At 44.9% G+C, this 23005-nt stretch overlaps 2 protein-coding genes across 5 annotated transcripts in view; one reads left to right on the top strand and one right to left on the bottom strand.

Moving 5' to 3' along the window:
• GDAP2 (ganglioside induced differentiation associated protein 2) overlaps positions 1-1873 on the bottom strand; it is a 21574-nt gene extending 19701 nt beyond the window's left edge. The window contains exons 1-2 of one of the 4 annotated variants that reach the window (XM_052702925.1): positions 1763-1873; positions 630-877 (exon numbers count right to left, since the gene is read on the bottom strand). In XM_052702925.1, coding sequence (XP_052558885.1) covers positions 630-805 — 176 coding nt within the window. In that variant the 5' untranslated portion in view covers positions 806-877; positions 1763-1873. Of the gene's footprint in view, positions 1-629; positions 878-1382; positions 1636-1703; positions 1726-1762 lie in introns of those variants that run through there. The other 3 variants (XM_052702900.1, XM_052702917.1, XM_052702908.1) reach the window with 3 other exon arrangements.
• On the top strand, positions 1861-23005 carry WDR3 (WD repeat domain 3). Its single transcript, XM_052702888.1, has 26 exons — positions 1861-2103; positions 2645-2854; positions 3433-3551; positions 5112-5190; positions 5540-5635; positions 6100-6210; positions 7226-7327; positions 7442-7539; positions 8451-8549; positions 8884-9114; positions 9406-9499; positions 10183-10284; positions 12693-12778; positions 13191-13326; positions 14020-14076; positions 14954-15054; positions 15541-15652; positions 15765-15899; positions 17433-17483; positions 18076-18141; positions 18580-18672; positions 19196-19243; positions 20402-20445; positions 20904-21032; positions 21538-21631; positions 22221-23005. Exons 1-26 carry the CDS (start codon positions 1933-1935, stop codon positions 22374-22376), a joined length of 2820 nt encoding a protein of 939 aa, XP_052558848.1. The 5' UTR covers positions 1861-1932; the 3' UTR covers positions 22377-23005.

The raw sequence follows: 23005 nt of genomic DNA, 5'->3' as shown, positions 1-23005 counted from the left end.
TGCATGAGCCGGGAAAGAGACTGATCCCTGAATCTGCACCCTGAAAACTCCTCCTCTGTTTATACTGCTTAACAGAGTTACTCATCTAGAGAGTAGGTTTGAGTATCTGATACAGAGGAAAGAAAAACTGATGGAGTAGGTTCACCTTAGCACACGAAGGTGAATAGATTTCGGTAGAAAACGCATGGAGACAGGAAGATAGAGAATGGAGAGAGGAAGGAAAACAAAAAAATGGACCAAGCAAACCACATAAAAGAACCACATTAAAAATACTGATAAAGCCAGCAAAGGAAAGGAAAAAAACAGGTAGACAACAAGTGTACATATTTTAAATAAATTTTAAAAAGTATCAGCACCTGGCCAGGTTTCATTATTAAAAACCCAGTATGGCAGCAAGAAGTATAATTTTGGTCTGTTGCATCAAGGAATGCCTATGAATGTGTTATTTACAACATATAGCATAGCAAACATCAGATTTGCAGATTTCCCGTGAACAAAAAAAATATTTTCCTCTCAGATCCGTAATGCTTGTTTCAAGAAAAGAGGGCTTGAAAGCTTTTTTTCTATAGCATTGTAGGAAGCAGTAAATGGAGAAGTGATGACAGACACTAGAGCCATATGGAACTTACCACAAGACAATTTTTGCATTGAGGTCTTTCCTGTATGGAAAAGGTGACCTAACATCGACTTGAGATTTTTCAACAGGATTTTGGTAAGAATCCACCTGGGTAGCCTCACGGACATTACTCCAGCTTGGCAGACTGTCAATATCCACAAACTGGGAAGGAGCACCCAAAGGATCCATGGAATGGAAGGAACAACTTCTTTTCTCCTGTTAACTTGTCACACTCCAATTCTCAATGGAGTCTTCCGGATGCTTAAGGGAAGGAAACCAAACCAGGTCACCAGCTGTTAACAAAACGCAATTCCCGTGCAGCCAGACCTTTCACAAGACCACAACACAACTACAACTGACAGAATTATCTCCAACTCAGCTTCTCTTCCTTACTAGTTTGGTGATCTGTATTGCAAAGGACAAGGCAAATACTTTTTTTTTTTTAAGCAATGCATGACAAAAAACACCTTCTCTATTAACCTGGTCCAACTGATTCGCGATCTCTTATTCTGAAAACTCAGAAAGCAAACTCCCAAGCCTAGAAAGGACTATTTATTCCTATAAAGAAGCAAATTTACTGCAGGGCGTGCATGATTATTCCTTAGAACAGGCTTAGGGTTATGCTTAAAAACAAGCACAAAAGAATACAAGTGCCTGCTCCCTCCACCTCTGCCCAACCATCAAGAAAACTCCATCAAACCCCAAACACCTGTAACAAGAAAAAAAGAAATCTAGCATCAAAACGCAATAGGAAAGGCCATCTGACCTTTTTTTTTTTTTTGGAAGGTCAGAAATAACCGGGGATGCTGGATGAAGACCCGAGCTCTGCCCAGCTACTAGCAGGTAACACCGGGCTGCTACACTTCTGCAGAACCTGGCTAGCGAATGAAACCCGCCCCGACACTCAGCTTCATCTGCCGCACAGGCACCTCTTATTCACGATCTTCCATCCGTAACAGCTTTGGCAGAGCAGCACCCGCATAACGGCAGTTCCGAAACAGGAACAAGAGAATATATTTCAATAAGAAATAAAAGAAATAAAAAATAATAATAATAAAAAAAAACCCCTAGAAGCAGCAGACCCCACCTCCAACCCGAACGCAGGCTGTAAGCAGCAAAGACAAGCCAATCACGCCGCCGACTCACCCGCGGGCCGCGCCGCGCCCGCACGGCCTGAGCCTGCAATCCACCGCCGCTTCGCCGACATCACCCAGAAAAGCGGAGCGGCCGCCCAGCGCTTCCGCTTCCGTCCGCCGCGCCCCGCCTGGCTCTGACGCACCTCCGGTGCCGGCCGTGGGGCGCGGGCACGTGCGGCCATGGGGCTGACCAAGCAGTACCTGCGCTACGCGCCCGCCGCGCTCTTCGGGGTGGTGGGCAGCGCCAAGGGCAACGCCGCCTTCGTGACGCTGCGAGGCGAGCGGGGCCGCTGCGTGGCCGTGCCGGCCTGCGAGCACGTCTTCGTGTGGGACGCGCGGAAAGGAGAGAAGGTGAGCGGGTGCGGGGCGGACGGCACGGCCTTAAGAATATTGAAAGTGCTTGTTTGGGAGTTCAGTGCGAGAGCAGAATGTATTCCTTTGGTTTGTTTGTCTCGTGTGCGCTCAGCGCAGAGCAGAGGAGCTGAGGGGAGGCCTGATGGCGGCTGCAGCTCCTCACAGGGAGCGGAGGGGCAGCGCTGAGCTCTGCTCTGTGTGACAGCGACAGGGCTGAGGGAACGGCATGGAGCTGTCAGGGGAGGGCAGCTGGGGGTCAGGGTCTTCACCATAGGGCACTGGGCATGGAATGGGCTGCTCGGGGTAGTGGGCACAGTACTGAGTGTCAGAGTGCAAGGAGCGTTTGGACACCATTCTCAGACAGGGTTTAAATTTTGGTTGGTACTCTGTGGAGCCAGGATTTGAGCTCCCTTATCAGACCATTAACAGACCCTTCCAACTTGGGACATTCTCTTGTTCTGTTTTTTCTTTTGTGTATATGGCTCTGATGTATCATTTACCAACGTTTTTTTTTTTTTTTGTCTCCTAAAAATCACAGGTCCTTATCCTTAAAGGTTCCAAGCATGAAGTCAGTTTCCTCCGCCCTTCTCCTGATGGGTTGCACCTGGCTGTTGGCTATGAAGATGGCTCGATCCGTATCTTCAGCCTCCTGAGCGGGGAAGCGAGCGTCGCTTTCAATGGGCACAAGGCTGCGGTCACAGCACTGCAGTATGACCAGCTGGGGGGCCGGCTGGTGTCCGGCTCAAAGGTGAGCTCTGCACATCAGGAGGACAAGCCCTCTCACAAAAGGCAAAAGAGGTGATCTGTTGGGAAAGTTGACCTGGGCTAAAATGTTTGGTATTTTAAGGGCGTGATGTGGCATCTGCCTGTAGCAGGGGATGGCCCTGGGTAATCTGACCTAGTACCAGATCTGGGGGTTGGTGGCCCTGCTGGAACTTGATGATCTTTGGGGTCTCTTCCAACCCAAGCCATTATATAATTCTACGATGCTGTGATGGCACTGAATGGATTTGGAGCTGCAGTAGTGTTAGGGAGTTTGAGGCTGGGAGAATCTTGGGCTCAGAAGAAGGGAGGGTACTAGCAGAGCTACTGAAGGTGAAGAAGATTGTGAGGTCAGGAGTAGTGAAAGTGACCCAAGCCAGGACAGAGGTGCATTTATTGGTCTGAATGCTCATCGATGGAGGAGCTGTTGTTTATGTTCATCATCCTTAACATTCCAGTTCAGAGTGAGAAAGCTTGATTTTAAGTAGTCTCTTCAGTCTCATAGCAGATGTAGGCATTTTGTAGAGAGAAATCAGTTCCTTGGTGACACTTTATCTGTTCCAGGATACAGATGTCATTGTGTGGGATGTCATCAATGAGAGTGGTTTGTACCGGCTGAAAGGGCACAAGGATGCTGTCACTCAAGTCCTTTTCTTGAAGGAGAAGAACCTGCTGGTCACCAGGTAAGTCAGGCTGAGTGTAGCAGTAAATTAGAAGAATAATCACTTTTACTTGCTATTCATATGTTCTAGGTGCTGTAGCCATTTGTATTTGTTTTCTAGAAACACAGCTTTTTCTGTGCTTTTACTGCTCAAAAAAGATGAGATTGTTTGCATCATAGAATGGTTTGGGTTAGATGGAACTTCAAAGACCACCTAGTTAAACCTCCTGCCATAGGCAGGAACACTTTGTACTAGATCAGGTTACTCAAAGTCCCACCCATACGTATGAGACCTGTATGAGTACCTGGTGTAGGGAACCTGCTTTGGCAGGGGGGTTGGACTCGATGATCTCTGGAGGTCCCTTCCAACCCCTACAATTCTGTGATTCTGTGATTATATTGTGATGAAGAAATGAGTTCACAAACATTCCAGCATGTCCACGCATTTTGTGAATCTGATGCCTGAATTCCAGGTATGTTAAGCAGAAGACAAATGGCAGATTCTGGAAAGTAACATTTGAAAAAGGTTTTAACTTACTTAGAATTATCATAACAATGAATAGTAATAATGTGTTCATTTTGCATACCACCATTTGTTGATAAATAAGTAATTAAGTAGTCTTATGTTCTGTATGTGTAACTTGTGCAGCAGCGTCACAGAAAAATGGCTTCCTAATAGGTAATAATTAAATGGATTAATTAAACTCAGTGTTTTACTGAGTTGGTTTTTAGTTAAACATCAGCAAAATGATTGTGTGCCTTCAGTAATAATCAGTTGACAAAATATATTTTTGCTCAAATATCAGTCACTAATGTTTGTATTTACTGTCACCTAATAGGTGCACTCAATCAGTTCAGTGTAAAATTAGAACAAGTTTCTTGTGTGTCCTTTTTTTGCTTTTTTGCCAAAGAAATATATTTTGTTATTTTAGCAGATGATGCTGGTTTCCTGATACAATTTCGAATCTTGTCTTTGAGGATGCAAAAATAGTTACTTTTTTTTTGTTTGTTAATCTTTTAGCATAAGAAGCTTACTACAGTTCTCTATATGCAGAAGGTTTTGTTGGATTTTCACCTGTACAATTTACCTTAGACTGCTGTGTAGCAAAAGGCACGGATTGACAATAAGTATCACCTGTAGTGATTTTTCTTTTTTCCCAAGTAAGCTTAGTAATGGGAAAAAAAAATTGTATTTTAATTTATTAGCAAAAAAATTGGCTCTAGCAAAGTTATGAAAAATAGAAAAGTATTAATTGCTGTAGGGTGAAGAGAAGCTGTATACATAAATGTTCAAATTACTTTTCTCTGGTGCACTTCTAGCATTATTGTAGCATAATGTAGCCACAAGCGAGAGCTTTCAAGGCCGCTTAATCATACAGGAGCCCTGAGGAACTAAAACAGCTGTAATTCTCCATTGGGAAAAGCAACTCAAAGTGAAGGCGGCTGCTTTTGTTGTAGGCTGGTCAGTGATACATTGCAACATGTTTAAGGTTTTGTATTTCTTCAGCTTTTCTCAGCTTATGTAATACCACGCGCTCTAGCAATCTTTCTTCCTGACCTGGGGTTTTTGTTTTTGTTCCAGTGGCAAAGACACGTTTGTGAAATGGTGGGACCTGGATACCCAGCATTGCTTCAAAACTCTAGTTGGACACCGTACTGAGGTAAAGAGGAAGTGCAGAGAACCATAGGGATGGAAGGATTTTGCATTGCAAGTCATGGCTCACCTTGTGCATTTTTTTGCTCTAAGGGATTGTAAACTGGAACTCTGATATATTTTTGGTGGTTATTCAGCTTTAGGGAAAAGGAAATGAGAGACTTCCAAACTATCTGAGAACTGTTATCAACATACAGGGGTGACAGTTCAAATATGGGTATCCCTACAGAGGAGATCCCAGTTAGATCCAGACTTCTCTGGGTTCCCATTTAAATAAATCAATTAAGGATGCTCTGGTATTGTTATGATAGTCAAAGAAGTCACAAACCAGCTCTTCTCATTGTGCTTTTGAGCAGATTTGGGGGATGGCTTTGCTATCTGAAGAGAAACGTCTGATCACTGGGAGTGCTGACAGTGAACTGAGAGTTTGGGATATCACTTACATCCAGGAGGTAAGATATCCTCTCTGTAGCCCCTCGCGCCCTTGCCCAGGTGCTTATCTTTGGACAAAAACGGGTCTGAAACGTGTTAAATCTGGTTGCTGTTTTGGGAAACAGAACTGAAGTGGTGTCTTTGTTGTCTGAGGGGTCCAGAAGCTGCTCTTGAGTTAGACTTTTGATGTCTTCTGTATTTTGAGTTTGCATGTGATGCTGCAAGAACTTCTAGAACAAACTTTCTAGAGTGTGATCTTCTGGCCTTCTGGATTACAGCTGGAGAAGACAGTTTAGTGGGATGAGGAGGGCAGGACGTGGAGCATTGTGTGCTTACAGGCATACTGTAGGCCACTGTTGTTGCCCTGTATACTAACTACTTGTTGCTCCAGGGAGATGAAGCATGAATAAATTCAGAGATGGGAACTGATACGCCTTAGTTCTTGTGGTTTAAGTTATTTCTTATGGATTTTGTCTGTGAACAGCTAGAAGACCGTGGTGAGCCAGAGTCCAAGAAAAGCAAAGGATCTTCACCAGAAACAGGAAAAGACAGTGAAGAGGATGAGACACTAGAGCTGGATGAGAGTCCTGAGGAGGTAAGCTCATTTTTTCATGCTGTCTAGGTTGGTGTATATAGTATTCACATGGTGCTGCTTGCAGGGCCAACAGGAGTTTGAGAAATGCTGATAGGTTGGTTGTCTGTGTTGAGTTTATACACCAAGTGCCATATTTAGCCTGTTAGGGAAAATGTGTGAATTCTTGTATCACTTGGTAATTTCTTCTCCAGCAGTAGTTGCTGCCCTCATCTACTTGCAGAACATGAGAAGTGTTTGTGTCAAAGCTCATACCAATTTCTTTGCCCTCTGTTTGGAGAAGGAGGGATTAGCAAGTGTTTGAAGGCTCAGTGCTAACAGCTCTTTCATTTAACAGCATGGGAATGAAATAGTTAGTAGGTACTTGGCAGCTGCTGAGCTTAGTGCTCTCATTCAGTTTTGCATGTCAGTACGTAGAAGCATAGAAACATGGGGTCAGAGTGGCACGATCACAAACTAGCATCAGATGGCATTGTTCAAAGCCATGCCCACTTGTGCTGGTGGAGACTTTGAGTCTCTTTCTGGGGGAGGTTTGTGGGATTTTTCTCTGACTTCAGACTGCTTGTGGTTATAGTTGGTAGTGAGCCTTGTTAAAGGCTTCTTCCTCTTCTCAAAAGACTTTTCTCCTTTTAATCACCAATTTTAGAGTCCTTTGCCTGTCCTTTGTCTCTTTTGCATCTTCTGGCGGAGAAGCTGTGCTCTGCTGCCTTTGCAGCATGGAAATTCAGCTTAATTTCTTAAATGACTCTGGTTTGTCAGTGAAATCAAGTTATTCTTCTGCTGAGGTTGTCAACTTTATTCTTCTGCTGAGGTTGCATTTTACTTGAAAATAAAGGAGATAATCTGCAACTCACACGTGTTTTTGTCTCTGGATTATCCTTGCTATGTTGTTCTACCAGGACCTTGTAGGTTCATTCCCCTGTCTCTGTCTCCTGATGTCCCTTGGAAGCAGTTTTCTCAGTGTGCCTGGGATGATCACGTGGCCTTCCAGACCAGGGTTCTTTTTCTTTTCCTGTAGCGTCTCCTAAAGTGCAGTAAAGCTGGATCCATCATGCGGGAAGGGAGAGATCGAGTAGTTACTCTTGCCACGGACCGAATGGGCAAGATTTTGGCCTGCCATGTAAGTAATGGGGAAGCTCTGCTACTGAGTTACAGAGGAGGCTCTTGCAGCCCTTGGACCTTGTAAGTGCCAGCTAAGGCTTTGCATGTGTGTGACTGTTTGCTCTATCTCTAGGGGACTGATGCTGTTCTAGAAGTATTCTCTGTCCTTTCTGAAGAGGAAATAAAGAAAAAATTGGAAAAGAAAATGAAGAAAGCAAAGAAAAAAGCCAAGTAAGCAATCTTCTGGGTGTATGAGGGTACTGTCTGTGTCCAGAAAACTGTTATCCCCTCAAGTAGCATGACACAATGGTTGAACTCCAAGCTACTGGTCGTTCTGTCTGTGCCAGCTGTTGCATTTTAGGGGCACTGTTCTTGTGAATTCTTGGCACTTGTCTAAGCAACATTTATTTACTACCAGAGACTTTCCTTCTGAGTATTTCCCCTCCAAAAAAAGGTAATGTGTGGAAGGAAATAGGCAGAAAATGTTGTTTTCTCACTTTCACCTGACGTTCATGTTTGCACTGCTTACTGTGTCAAATAAAATGTCTGTTAGGATATACTGGAATGAGAGTTTCATATGAGAAGTCAGAGCGACCCTGATACCTCATCTCCTGTTGTACAGCAGGCAGAGATACAGATCAGAGCTTTATGAAAGGCTACTTTGTGTTAAATGTCTGAGTATCTTGGTGCTTAATGACTGCTTCACAGTAGCCATTGAGGGAGCTCTGGCTCCACTATAGAAGCTGAAGCACAGAGCAGATAGATATGTTTGAAGTTACTTTTTGGCAATGAACATGGACTTTCTGGAAATGGTATGAAATGAGCAGAAACTGATGTCAGTCAAAAATAGCTTGCTGTTGTCTGTTTTGTATCCATCTTTGTAATGTGCCTCGTTAAGTGTTTTGGCTGTATCCCAGAGGATGCTGCCTTCTTTGGTACAGTTTGTCTTCTTAGCACGTGTAACAGCCTGAACTTAGCTGTCTTGCTCTGTTCTTAAAAAAACAATTAATGCTACTGGATAACAGGGCAGTTGTTTTCAGTGAGCTTAGTGGTTTCCTTGCACTATTCTCAGTCCCTTTGTCTTAGTTTGGCTTGTCTGTGCTGAGTTACCTGACTCCCCCTCCATTATTTGATGTTTCTAGGCAGAAATCTGAAGAAGATGAGCGTAAAGGAAATGTGGAGCTGAGCCTGCAGGAGGAGATCCAGCGGGTCACTAACATCAGAGCTTCTGCAAAAATCAAGTAACTTGAAAATCTTGCTGACAAGGCTGGGCTGTGGTTGTAAAGCTGCTTGGGAAGAGCTTTGCACAGCTCATCATGGAGGAGGTGGGAGAAGCTTCCCCCTCATTATCTGTTCAACTTGGAGCTAAGTGGAGGGCTACCATGGTCTGCCAGTCCATTCGCACTGACCCAAATGGTGACCTCCTTGCAGTCTTCTGTTGCTTAGCTTGCACTTGTTCATAGCATGCACTCTGTCCACATTCTTCTTTCTCAGTTCTTGATACTTGATTCCTCCTACATGTTTTATGGCTCCTGTGTACATCTGTGTGTACATCTAATTTGTCTTATCAAACAGGTCATTTGACATGATTCTCTCTCCAAAAGAAGAGCTGAAGATTGTGTTGCTGCTCCAGAACAACATCATTGAGTTACACACCGTGAACCTGTCAGCACAGGTCCCGCAGGCTGTCCGTGCATCCAGGATAACCATTGGAGGCCATCGCAGTGATGTCAGGACATTAGCTTTTAGCTCTGATAATATTGCTGTTCTTTCAGGAGCTGCAGAGTCTGTAAAGATTTGGAATAGGTATGCTGTGCAATCGTTTTCAGTCCCCTCTACCCTGTGCATGTTAGTCTCGTGGAACCTATGAATGCTGGGTTTGGAGATCCAGTGATAAGGAAGAGGGAATGATGGAGAAATATAAAATAGAGTATTGCTTCCTTTATTAAGTAAAAGAAGTAGACGGAATAGCATGGTAATACAGTATCTCCTGGGCCCAGCCAAAAAGAAGGGTATTGGGAGAGGCAGCTCTGGAGCATGTCTCACTCAGCAGACCAGATTTTGTGTGAAAAGAGCTTTTGAACTCTTTGTCCACAGATCAACTTTGCAGTGTATCCGAACGATGGACTGTGAGTACGCGCTGTGCTCGCTCTTTGTCCCGGGAGATCGGCAGGTCATCGTTGGCACCAAGGTAAATAGTGTCCCCTCTGCACTCCTGATTCAGCCCAAGTCTGGGAGTATGTTCTGAAAATGTCATTAAGGCAGCCTTAATGAAAATGTATAACATTTTCTGGAGTGTTCTGTTTTAGATGTAAAAACCCTTGTGGCAGTTAGTCTGTTCTGTTCCCTGAGTCTATGTAGTTCCTATGGCTTGAGCTGGGCAGCTGAGGAGAGTTTTGGGAACTCCCTGATCTCCATCAGGAGTTATGCTATCCGTGTGTAACAGTGATGTGATGAAGTTCAGGAGATGGGTAGCAGATGTGTTAGGAGCTATTGTAGCCTGTTCAGAAGTGACTGCATAGCTCAGAGAGCTCAAATGCAGCAAGAACTCTTTTGCCAGTAAGGTGCTACTGTGACTCCTCCTGTGTGTTGTGGAGCCTGGGAATATTTGCTCTGAGCTCTCCTCTACCTTTGGAGCCTTGTTTTTCCATTAATACATGGCTGTTTTGTCACTGCTGGAGTCTCACCTCTGGTAGCTCAGACCTTTTGTCTCTGCTTTGAGCAGTTTTAATCTTTTCCATTTCTGGAGAACTCTCTAAGAGGTCAGGCTCAGGACTTTTTGCAGATCTGATTAATGCTCTGTAAGTTGTTCCTGAGGTATATCGTGAAGTTGGAGGGTCTGATTTGTCCTCTGTGATGTGTCTTTATCCCCAGACAGGGAAGCTGCAGCTGTATGACCTGGCTTCTGGGAGTCTGATGGAGACGCTCAATGCCCATGGTGGGGCTGTGTGGTCCATTGCTCTTTCACCAGACCAGGTAACTCAGCCTGCCTTGTAAGCATCATCTGTTCCATGCCTTTTTCTGTAGCTCCTTCCTGTAGTGTTATATTTATGCTACTGGTGTGAGCATGGGAATGTCATGGGAGGTGAAGGATGCAGCTGGTACCATCTAAGAACTTGAACTGCAGATATAGATGAAGTTTGAAATATCTCTCTGGTCTTGAGTGGCACATCATGGCAAGTCTTCATGGTGAGGTGGTCCATCCTCATTGCCTCACCTAGTTTGTGTATGATTGAGAACTTTGACTTCCCCAGTAAGGTGTGTGCAGCAGGGTGTGTGTTACTGATGTGTTCCAGCTGTGGAGAACTTCAACCCTTTGTATCTGCTGTGGGGGACTGTAAGAAAGAAGGGGATAGACTCTTCAGTAGGGTCTGTTGTCATGGAACAAGGGGAAATGGTTTCAAACTAAAGGTGGAGAGATTTAGACTGGATAAAAAGAAAAGCTGTTTTTCACTATTATCCTCTGTGTTAAACTTTCTGCTTCTTTGTAGTTTCTGCTTGCTGAGCTTTAACTCCCAGCTGTTGGACTTGCTAGCATATTCATTTGCTGTTTAAAATATCCTGTTAACACGGTGCTGTTTTTTCCTCTGTGTTGCACTCTTGCCAAGTGACCATATTACCCATTTATCTGATGATTCTTAGGCTAGACTTTTCCTGTCTGTTCCTGTAGGATGTGTTTTCCAGGCTTTTAATCATTCTTGTGGTACTTCTTATGCTCCTGCAATCTTTTCTGTGCTGGTGGCCCTAGGATCTGAATGCATGGTGTAGTAGAAAGTTACACCAGTGCCAAATGCACAAGTTAGCTCCTTATGAAGGACTGACTTAGCTCTTTTGACCTCTCAGCAGTGAGAATGTATTGTTAGGTAATAATCCACCATGTTCCTTAAAGCCAATTTGGGGCACTGCATTGCAGTAGATGTGTATGTTGAGTTTAGATCCTTGCTTCCCTACACGTATATCAGTGTCTGAAGGAAGGGTGCACAGAAGACAGAGGCAGGCTCTTCTAAGAGGCAGCGAATACAAACTGCAACACAGGAGGTTTTTTCTAAACATCAGGAAGCACTTCTTCATTGTTTTGGTGCCAAAGCTCTGGAAAAGGTTGCCCAGAGGGGTGTGGAGTCTCCTTGTTGGAAGTCTTCAAAAGCTGTTAGTGGTCTTGGGCAACCTGCTCTGGTGTTCCTGCTTGAGCACAGGAATGGAGCAGGTGGACCCAGAGGACCCTGCCAACTCAACCATGCTGTGATTCTATGAACTGCAGCATTAATCCCAAGGAAAAGGGTAATTTTCATCGTATTGTTTTTCCCTAAGCTTGTTTAAATTGAATTTGTTTTAATTTTAAAATTTAATTTTACTTCCTTTGTTTGCTGAAATTGCAAGTGCCTGTTACTTCTGTTGAATAAGCTCACAATTAACAGGCCTGCCTGCTTACTCTGTCTGAATTCTGATGTTTTATTGGTTTCTTCCTGAATCTTCCCTCATATTTCCAAACTTAGTGAGCATCAATATTGATGATTTAGAGAGTACCTAGTTCTGCTCCATAAAAATTTTAGATTTGGTGAATGTGAAACCATTGATTTATAATAATCTTACACAAGCTTTTTACAGTCTTGTGAGTTTTTGGAGTCTTGTACTATGATTATGGTGCATGGCTTTTCCCTGAGCACAACAGATGAAAAATATTAAGCAGCAAGGAGATCAAAAGGTGTGTGGCTTTAGTAAACATCTCTTACAGCCATCTCTAGAAATGGTCTCTGTGGTTTTGTTTTTTCTAGTATTTTTCTCTATTGCCAGAATTTGGGTTCATGTAGATTTGTACCAATTTTCACTTTTCTTCTCTTTGTTTATTATGCTTTTCTTCATATTCTTAAGCTAGAAGCTGCAGTGTTGCTTTTAGTGGAATCAAAACCACAGCAAGTAATGACCTGCCTGTGATTCATTTACTCAGCAAATTAAAACATATGGGACAGTTTTTACCCTTGTTTTTAATGTAAAAGTGTTTTCTTCTTCCTTGAGAAGGCTGTGCTTGTGATGATGATGAGGTGTTTGTGACTCGAGAACAGTGAGTGTCAGCTCATTCCCAAAATGCACTTCATTACCTACAGCTGAGATGACTTTCAGTTCCAAAGTTTTAGTCCATGTCTTGTTTTACATTTGCAGTTGTTGCCTCAGACCTGCCTGCCAGAGCTCCTGAAATTGTTCTTGCTCAGCCAGTTGTAATGAGTGCTCCAACCAGAGCAAGTGCTCCTGGTTGTGTCCTCTTAATCATAAAAGCTGTGGGAATGTGAGGCCTTTTTCAAAAACCTGATGTGTTGGCAGTTCATGTCTGTAGCATATCTGTGTTACAGCGGAACTGATTTCATAATAACTTTGTTTTTCCCCCGCAGCGTGGTTTTGTGACAGGAGGTGCTGATAAATGTGTCAAATTCTGGGATTTTGAGCTTGTGAAGGATGAGAGCAGCATTCAGAAAAGGTGAGAAAATAAACCATTGACCGAGTTAAACTGCAGTATTTATTCTCTTTGATGGATGGTTTGGCTTTTGCTGTGCACCACAAGAAGGGCCAATGACTTGTGCATGGAACATGTGGTGAAGAGTGTCAGAGCAGAGCTTTGTGGAGGTCTGAGTTTATGTGAGGTCCCCTGCTTGCATTCAGTGTAGCCTCTAATCACAAGTTGTACATCTAACAGTGAACTCTGTCAGCCTGCAACGTCGTGCTCATTTCCAATCCTGTCTTGTTCAAGTCCTAATGAGGAGCAAGATGCTTCGTGTTAGGCTTAGCCTGCTTTCCCAGGGTGCAATGTGGGAATTGTATCCATGCCTTTTCTCAACTTGTTCCTTTGGGTAAGAGTTTTTTGTTTTTTTTTTTTCTCCTCTTGTTGCCAGGCTGTCCATGAAACAGGTGCGCATCTTGCAGCTGGATGAAGATGTTCTGTGTGTGCGGTACAGCCCCAACCAGAAATTGCTAGCTGTGTCTTTGCTGGATTGCACTGTGAAAGTTTTCTACACTGACACGCTCAAGGTACGTGACTGTATGGGCTGTGAGACACCGATAATTGTAGCTTGGAAGATGAGGAGTATGTTGGAAAAATGCCCATTTATTGTAGGATCCCAGTAATGATCAAAGAGAGACTTTGCATCCCACTTCTTGTGCTTGCTGACAGAATACTGACAGAACTGTGGCTTTCTCGTGCTGGGGAGAAAATATGTTTTATCTGGAAAGGATTGTGAACCTGCATATGGCAAGGTCGCTCAAACTCTGCAGGCAGGATGGTATGCCAGAGCCATGTAGAATTGTAAGGATAGAGTGAATTGGTGTTGCACGTGGCTCTTCAGTTGAGCATAGCACAGGCAAAACCTGGGGAAGGAAAATCTTCCTTGTACAGTTTGAGGCAGTATGGCAGCTTTGTGACTTGTGTGTTAGCACATGAGCATGAGGGAAATGACGAAAGCAAAGACCAGCAATGATAGATATGCAAAGTGAAACAGATAAACTCCACAGGTGGTGTTGGTCAGAACCAGTTAGCTCAGCTTGGTTGGGTTCTTTTATCTTCATCATCACAGTTCTGGCAGCGTGGCCATGCTGCTACCTGTACTCAGGGCAAGAGTGGTGCTGGATGGGCTTCCTGAGGAAGAGCAGAGCTAGCCTGGAGCCTGGCATTTTCACATGCATGCACCCAGCATGTCTAACTAAGACATCCTTTTTTTTCTTCAGTTTTTCCTGTCTTTGTATGGACACAAGCTGCCAGTGCTGTGCATGGACATCTCCTATGTAAGTATCATTACAGTTGTGCATCTGCTGCAAGTGGGGTTGTGGTGATGACTGTGAGCCTCTGCTGGCAGCAGTGCCTCTGGGGCAATGCTCTCCTGATGGCTCTCTGCTCCTGACATAGTCAGCAGTTTCTTGATATGACACAGCAAGCTCCTCCTCATCATACAGTCTTATACACACTGAGGAAGGTGGAGCAGCAATTATTATAGAACTGAACAGAGCATTACATAAGGAGTAGAAACTAAAGTGCTGCTGTGATTCCCGAGGCTCATCTTAAGAGATACAACACACTCACTGCTGAAGTTACTAGCTGTCTTTGTGGGGTCTGAATTCTTTGATAGCTAGAACAGTGAAGAGTGCTGAGATGGAGCAACTTCTTCATGTCTGTTCATTCTTGGGCCATGGTAGCCTTGCAGTGAAGCTCTTTGAATTACAAAAATGCTAAGCTTTAGCTATGATCTTAAGTGTTTGTAAAGGTTCAGAAAAGAGGGTGCTTTCTGGGGTCTCTACTACAGGTATGCACCTTGCTAAGGAGAGAAGAGGTGGAGGGATCAGAATCACAGAATCACAGAATGGCCAGTATTGGAAGGGGACCTCAAGGATCATAAATCTCCAACCCCCCCACAGGCAGGGCCACCAACCTCCCCATTTAATACCAGACCAGGCTGCCCAGGGCCCCATCCAACTGGCCTTGAACACCTCCAGGGACGGGGCATCCACAACCTCTCTGTTCCAGCACCTCACCACTCTCGTAGTAAAGAACTTGATCAGGAGGGCATATTTCAGGAGCCAATGCCTTGGCACTGCTTAGTCCATTGATAATTCCTGATATGGCTGCCAGCCAGCTGCCCACACCATTCTCTGCATTTCTCTGTAGGATGGGACTCTGATTGCAACTGGGTCTGCGGACAGAAATGTGAAGATTTGGGGCATGGATTTTGGGGACTGTCACCGCTCTCTCTTTGCCCATGATGACAGGTTGGTCAAATTCCACAGCATCTTTGGGCTGTGGGCTGCTTTGTTGTTTGAGGGGCTGTGATCCAGAAGTGAGCTTTTAGTCCAGTGTAGTGAGGAGAAGCCACCAGAAGTGTCCCCCAAGTGGGTGAATTTGAGCCTTTACTAGGTTTGCTGCAAGGTCTGTTGTATTAGCACCAAATTTGTGAGCTCAGCTTCCCACGGAGAGTCCAAGGCAGTGGGACACAAGCACAAAGGTGGTTAGGGCTGTCTGGTAGCTGCTGAGATCACAGGGTTCTTGTGCCAAACCTCACTGGCTGCATTGGATGCTCTGCCCTCTGGCAGCAGATGGTGCTGTTTGTCCCAGGCCAGAATTTGTGTGGGCTGGTGTCAGAAGGCATTTCCCAGAGGTAAGTGGTGATGAGGGCTACAGGGTTTTGGGATACATTGCTGTCTGCTATACACGTGTGTTTTGAGATCCCTTTCTCTCCTGCTTTTTTACCTTCCCAGTGTGATGTATCTCCAGTTTGTGGCCAAATCCCATCTTTTCTTCACCGCTGGGAAGGATAACAAGATTAAGCAGTGGGATGCGGATAAATTTGAGCACATCCAGACACTGGAGGTAGGAAGTTTTGGAGGCTCTTGAAATGAAGCATTATCTTTGTGTGAGCGGCACTTTCCTCAGGAGCTGGGAGGTGTGTTGTTTGTGTCTTACCTTTTTTCTCTACTTGCAGGGGCATCACCAGGAGGTGTGGTGCTTGGCACTCAGTCCCAATGGAGACTATGTAGTGTCAGCATCCCATGACAAGTCCCTGCGCCTCTGGGAGAGGACGAGAGAGCCACTTATCTTGGAAGAGGAGAGGGAGATGGTGAGTTGCTTTCTTCCTCCCAAAGACAGCTCCCACATTTCTTTTTGGCCCATCAGACAGGTTCCTCATTTTTCACTGTGGCAGAGTCTGGCTCCACGCTTGGTAGGCTTCCTTATCACTAACCACAGCCTGGTGCTGAGATGCCTGGGTTGACTGCCATCTTCTGCATGACTGCACTGTTGCCTTAACCTGTCTGGAGACAGCACCACAGGTATTGTTAGTGCTCTTCTGCCTATACTGCATTGCAGATGCCTGGCTAATTTGCTCTCTATTCTGTGCTTCTGTCCCACTTCCCAGACTTCTATGGTTGTGGTTTTCTACAGTTTTGTTGGCTATAGTCAACAAGCTTCTCTTACTCTCTTGTGCTCACTTCTACTGAAGTGTTTTGGGCACAGTTCAGCAAGTGGCTGTTGTAGGGTGATGGAGAGCACCATTCTTGTTGAATGCAGCTTGTTTTCTTTTTCCCCTTTCCAAGCATGAGTAGTCCATTCTGTTTCGCTAGCGGGCCCTGGAGCTCAGGGATGCTGCAAGAAGCCCTTTCCATTCCTTTTGAACCTGTGTGAGGAGTCATGTTCACAGAAGGACTCTAGTTGGAGGGAAACTCTGGGCTCTGTAGTCCAACCCCCTGTTCACAGTGCGCAAACCCTAAAACTCTGTCATATTGCCCTGACACTTACTTGGGGACTCAAGAACATCTCCAAGGAAGGAAGTTTTCCAGATTGAGCACTTGTTCCAGTGTTGGACCACCGTGGGGCAGGGGAAACATTTTCACACATTTCTAGTGGGAAATTAGCCTGGGGCAGTTGGTAACTCTTATTTTTACTGTATCCCACAGAGGAGTCTGGCTCTGTATCCCACTCTTATAGAAGTTCTCAAGCCTCAGTGAGGGAAGGACGCAGATACAGAAGCAGAAATGTTTAAGAAATGTGCAATAAACTCTTCTTCTCCTGGCCTGTTTGCAAAGAGATTCGTAGACAGCATCTTAATGTGGTGACTGGCATGCTGTGAATGGTGGTTCTAACAGGAAAGACAGAGTTCCTTTTCTAGATAAGACAAGCATGTTGTGGGTCCAGTTTGAATAACAAAATGGAATATACCAGTAGTGAATTATATATTGATGGAGCCCTATGAACATGAGAGATGGTGGGCAGGAGACTCTTTCCTCTTGCAGGCTAGGACAACCCTGGAAATTTCCTGAGCATGTTTCTTTTGTGCTTCATGCCAAGTGGGAAGTCTGGTGTTGAATTGCTGGTGTCTTAGTCCCAGCCTGATGGGCTGTCTGCAGGCTGTTCCTGCATCTAATTTGGAGACCTTGATTTCTTTCAGTCTTTTCAACCCAAGTTCTCTGTCTGGTGGGAATGAGGGACAAGCGGATTTTGCACTGGCATTGTTGATCTCTGTGCATCAGTCCTGGTTTTTGCACAAGGCTGCAAGAAGCTGCAGGCTCTGTTGCACTACCAGTCTGGAAGAAACTTGTACACTTGCTAGCTACCTGCTCACCAGTGTTAATACAGTGTGTTCTCTTCACTGTAGCAACGAGAAGCTGAATATGAAGAAAGTGTGGCAAAAGAAGAGCAACCTGTGGTGAGTGTCAGTCTGTCTGACTGTACAGAGCTCCTTCCTAAGTCTAGAATTTCTGTAAGAGACACAGAAGAAATGTCCAGAGGACTGGTGATTCTGTTGCATTGAGAATTTGCATGCAGGAAAATTTCCTAGGACTCTGATACTGGCTCAGACAATTTCGGGAGTGTGTGGAGCTGGCCAAACTGCCATACAGGGCTGTGGATACTGAATATCTCCCCTGCTGTCATCCGCACAGGCCCCAGAGCAAGATTGGGCTGCCTTCAGGCAGCTACTTTCAGGTCTGCGTGATGCAGGGTGGGTGGAAAAGCCTGATTCCCTTCTGCACAGACATTGGGGTTGTGTTGTTGACAGTTCTGGCTCTGAGCAGATCACTCAGCCTCTGTTGGTCAGGTGAGACCTCCCAGTGTTCTGAGTTGGCACAGTGCCTTTGGTCCTGAGCAAAAGCTGTGCACTTGAAGACCTGTATTTCTTCAGACAAATGGCAAGCTTAAGGAATGGGGCTGATGTTTTGTGATAAGATGCAGGAGGTGCCTCTGTGTGTGTATCTGGTGCTCAGCAGCTGCAGGAGAGAACTGCAAACTCTGTTTTGTAGGTGGCTGGAGAGACACAAGAAGAGACGGGACTGGCAGGGAAGAAGACTATTGAAACCATCAAAGCGGTAAGACTGCATGGGTCACCCACCATTGCTTTGTGCCTTATCAGTTTCTTAGAGTGGGGGTGTCACAGGGTCAGAGGTGAGTGGGGGTGTCTGGAGGTGAGTAATCTATGCTGTTCCATAAGTGCAGCAGCTCTGAGGAGTTGTTCTGTGAGATATAAAGGTGCAGAATCATCTCTGCCTCTAAGACCAGTCTGTCCTCTGGAGAGCTGAAGCTGGAGCAGAGTGCACCTTGGGCAGCTGGGGAATGTGGATGGTTGCTTGACTCCTTCAGGGCATGACTGATGTGATCAGAGGAGTAGCATGGTATGGAATAGAAGTTACTTTCTGAGAAGGATGTCCTGGGATGCTTCAAGTTAGCCCCTTGGCTTCCCCCTGTGTTTGTCCAGTTGGACACGAACTGTGCTTTGTGACTGATGGTTCTGTTCCTGTGCTGCACAGGCTGAACGGATCATGGAAGCTATTGAGCTGTATAGAGAAGAGATGGCAAAATTGAAGGAGCACAAGGCCATATGTAAAGCTGCTGGAAAAGAGGTAAATGACTAAGAAAAGTACCATTCCCGAGGTGTGTGGGTGTATCTTTCCAACTTTAGCTTCTTGGTGGAAAGGCTCAGCATGCAGATAAAGGCAGGACAGCTGGAAGGAGCAGAGATTTGCTGAAATCTTATAGAGGACAGATGGCAGTGTACCCTGAGGCATGGTTAGTGGTGTGTTCTGAGGATTTTTATGTTGAAAGTCACAGTAGAATGTAAGTAAGATCTGTGCTGCTGACCATGCTCCCATTACACTTTGCCTTAATCTTAACACTTATGCTAAACAGGGGTCTGTTATGTATGTGACAATAAGAAGTGGAATAAAATTCGTACATATTTTGAGTTATTCATACATATCTGAGAACTAGCTTGTCCAGCAGTTGCAAGTGAGGCCTTCAGTGAGGTTCTGAAGAGGGAAGACATTGGATAAAAATTGTCTTCTACTGTGGGTTGTTTTTCACTGTGAATATGCGTTTTTTCACTCTGAATAACCTGCCTCATCCTAACCCGTTCTGTGTCTCCAGGTTCCCTTTCCTTCCAATCCCATTCTCCGTGCCTATGGAAATATTACAGTAAGTAGAAAGCTCTGGCCTTGGGTCATGTGCTACCATCAACTGGAATGAGGCTGTTTGATTTGCTGGCTGAGCCAGAACACTGGATTTATGCAAAGTGAACATAATATATGTTTTTACTTGCTTTCGTATGAGCATAATAAAAGTAAAGCAGCCAAACATAACCCTGATGGTAGTCTTGACCTTATCATGTAGAGTTACAGAAAGCTACAGGAAGCTAGTTGAAATCTTCCTATGCATGCTTCTGGCAAGAGGTTGTGGTTGCTATGCTATAGAATATTCAGGGGAGCTGTGCCATCAGATACAAAATACCTGAGCCTCCAGTGGAATGGGTAATTGAGAACTACTGTCATTGTGCACCCCTGGCCACTTGACATCTGTAAACACTTAGCCAGAACCATTCTCCCCCTTCCTCTGTAAATACAAGCATATTTAACTGCAAAGTAAATAGTTTTATATAATAGTAAATAGAGAGTCTATCATCATCTTTTTGGGACAGACTTTGCATGTGGGACGCTTGACCCACTGTATCAACTGTATTGCTTTGACTGAAGGAGCAGGAGGTGGAGGCACTTGGAAGCTTTCTGACCTGAAATCAATTAGGCAGGGCAATGCCGTGCAAGGCATTGTGTTGCAATTGACCGGGTTTATTTTTAGGGAACTGGTACAGCTTTTACTGAGCCCATTTCTTTCCATATAGAATTTACATTCTTTTACATCCTGTCCCTTTCTCTCTGACTATAGTTGTAGTCAATTATATGTTGCATACACTGAAAAGAAGTGAATGAGATCCTACGACCGAGTACTGAGACACTTCTCTTTGGCACTTGGCAGCTCTGCATTTGCTGAATACTTTAAGCAGGAGATGAGTTTGTGTAAAGTTTTGTATATATTGTCTGTTTTTATATAATTTTTTTCCCCAATGTATCTTCACCAGTTTGGTGTACTTCGAGAAGGTTGGGTTTCTCTTTTATGGTCAAGACTGGTAGTTGGTTGGAACTGAAGGGGTTTCTTTTTTGTTTGTTACGTTCAGATGGATCTATCCATCTCACAAGATGTGACTGCATGTTTTTAACTGGGCAAAATGAACCTCAAAGGCACATGTTTGTCTTGGAATGTTTCTTGATGTGCAGAGCTGTTGTCTTTCCTCTGTTCCAGCCTTCTGAGTATGTGCTAGAAGTTTTCAAGAAGGTCAAGTCAAGGTGAGTCCCAAAGCCTTATTGCTGAACAGGCTTGTGCTAAAGAATTGGATCTCTGAGTTGGTTGGGGTTCTGTGTTGGACTTCTGTGCTGAGTGGGTGGTGTTGAAGAGTGGAAGTTACTCTCTGGCAGCCTTTTTTTGGAACTGGGGAGTGGGAATTTGTCCATGAGGAGTATTCAGCAAAGCTTGTATATGGGTGTTGGCTGCCTGGAGATGTATGTGTATGTGAAGAGGAAATTGGGGATGCCGAGGATGGAATGCTGTGCCTCCTCTTTGTGTCAGAAGATGCCTGCTGCTGAGGCCCTGGGCTGTGCTTTGTGCTTTGTGGGCAGGCACAGACCAGCAGTGGGGAGCATTCAGCACAGCTTTTGTGTCAGAAGCTTCCCACATGGAAGCATTTCTTGCTCATCTATAGCTCTGCGGTAGCTGAGACTATTGTTACCATCCCTTTGCTTCTTAGTGAGCTGGAAGAGTCTCTCCTTGTGCTGCCCTTCTCCTATGTCCCTGACCTACTCAGACTCTTCAATGAACATATTCACTTGGGTGCAGAAATTGAACTCCTGTGCCGTGCTCTCCTCTTCCTGCTCAAGTAAGTCTTCCATTTGCCCAGACAGGGCTGCTGGTCTAAGTTCAGCTGTCATTACTGTCCAGATCATGAATGCTAGGAAGGCTCTGGTCAGCAGTGGGTCTGCCTGTTCCTCAGGGCCCGTCTATACTGTGTTGTCATGAACTCTCTTTGTGCCACTTACATGAAAAGAAAGGTGCTCATTCCTCTTGTGAGGCAGTGCCTTGGGACAGCACGAGAGCTGGGGAATATAATCTCTCTCTTGAAGCTGTAAAGACTATGTGATGCGCTGTGAACATGTGCAGCTTAAGTGTGGGGGGAAGATTTGGACTTTTAAAGTTTCTGGCTCTGAAGCTCCTGGAAAGCCACCTTAGGAATAAAGGTGTGGCCTCTGGGAATTAAGATGTGGGAAATGAGGAATTACTGCATCCCTCAGCTGCAGCTGATCATCTGGGAGTGGGCTAAACAGGATGCAGGGTGCTGACATGCCTCTGTTGATGTCAGTTGCTGGTCCTGTGTTTGTTCCCAGGATACATTTTGGGCAGATAACAAGCAACCAGATGCTGGTGACAGTGATAGAAAATTTGAAGAAAACCACCATCTCCAGAGTCAGTGAGGCCCGGGTGAGTGTTGCTACCTCTCCTCCAGAGTCTGGAATAGCAGTATTGGCCAATGTCTGGAAGCATTTGCAGTCAAGTAGGAAAGCTGCTTGGGGGTCTAGAGCCCATTTTCATCTTCTTCCTGTGAAAACAGGTTACGTTTTCCTGATGTGACACTATGCAGTAATGATCCTATGTGCACTCTTCCTCCCCCTTCCTTCTTTGTTTTTTTGTTGATGCATGTAATCGTGCTTCGGGTCTCTAGTATATGTGGGAAGTAAATAAACTCTATTTGTCTTCTTGTGGGCTACAAATCTTTTAAGTACCTTTCCCAGGAACGTCTTCAGATGGTTGTCAACAACTTGGTTTTTTTTAGGAAATAGTGGATTATAGCTATTTTTAACAAAAATGTTGGGAAAAGAGTGCAGGTTGTTCACCTGCTCAGATGAAATTTACATTTAAGTATTGCTGCCTTAATTAGCTGTGGGGGATTGTCTTGCTTTCATCATCCCTCAGTAGAGAGAGGCCAGAGTATCAGCAGTTTCCAGGCAGCTTGTAACTCCTAACAAGCTGGAGATGTGCCCAACAGCATGGTGCTTGTCTGTCTCAACAGGATGTGCTGGGATTCAACATGGCAGGGCTCCAGTACCTCAAGAGAGAGATTGAAGCCAAGGATGAGGTCATGTTTTTTGCTGATGCTACAGACCGTTTTGAGGAGAAGAAGAGGAAGAGGAAGAAGAAAGAGAAAATGATTCTTGCAGTGGTTTAGCATTTGCTGCCCGGAACAACGGGATGGCATCAAGTAACCTCTGTGCTGGCCATGGACCTATTCTTGTGGCTGAACATCTCTGTGATATTTGGTGACTGAAGCAAAGCCTGTCCCTTCTTCCTGTGGGATAGCCAGCCCTGCCTGGCTGGAGCAACCTGCCAGCACAGGTTGATTGTCTCTACCTAGAGAGATGAGCTGTCTGTGTTCTGCTCTGTATGTCTGCATTTCAGTTGTTTCTGAGGTGGCTGTCAAAGATCAATGCCTTTCCTCTACCAAAATGCCTGACAGAATTGGAGTTGGTTTCTTCTCCAAAAGAGATCAGCCTGCTGGCAATGTGCTAACTGAATGGGGTGAATCAGCACATGGGCTGCTTGTCAGACTTTGCCCTGTCCATAGGAGGCAGCTGGCAACATTCTGTGCTGCTTTGACACTTACTGATGGTTTGTGGAAGTGCCTAGAGGCTGTGGGCAAGGCTTTGAGACTTCAGAAGTCATCTCCAGCCATTAATTTTTCAATGGAATGGAGGAAACACTGTACTCTATTAAATAATGTTTATATATGCTTTATCAAACAACTTTGTCCATGGAATTTTGTCCTGATATTTTTCTAGTAAATCTTTGATTGTCTCA

This window comes from Tympanuchus pallidicinctus, unplaced genomic scaffold (genome assembly GCF_026119805.1).
Source record: "Tympanuchus pallidicinctus isolate F22 unplaced genomic scaffold, pur_lepc_1.0 scaffold10, whole genome shotgun sequence".
Classification (NCBI taxonomy): domain Eukaryota; kingdom Metazoa; phylum Chordata; class Aves; order Galliformes; family Phasianidae; genus Tympanuchus; species Tympanuchus pallidicinctus.
The sequence above is the reverse complement of the archived record's forward strand: the minus strand, read 5'-3'. Positions and strand labels throughout refer to the sequence as shown.

Bases quoted from the DNA above. Each gene is read 5' to 3' on its own strand.
- WDR3 (XM_052702888.1), top strand. From the start codon at position 1,933: ATGGGGCTGACCAAGCAGTACCTGCGCTACGCGCCCGCCGCGCTCTTC. The intron at 6,211-7,225 runs GTAAGCTCATTT...CTTTTCCTGTAG, and splicing joins TGGATGAGAGTCCTGAGGAG to CGTCTCCTAAAGTGCAGTAA. The intron at 9,115-9,405 runs GTATGCTGTGCA...CTTTGTCCACAG, and splicing joins TCTGTAAAGATTTGGAATAG to ATCAACTTTGCAGTGTATCC.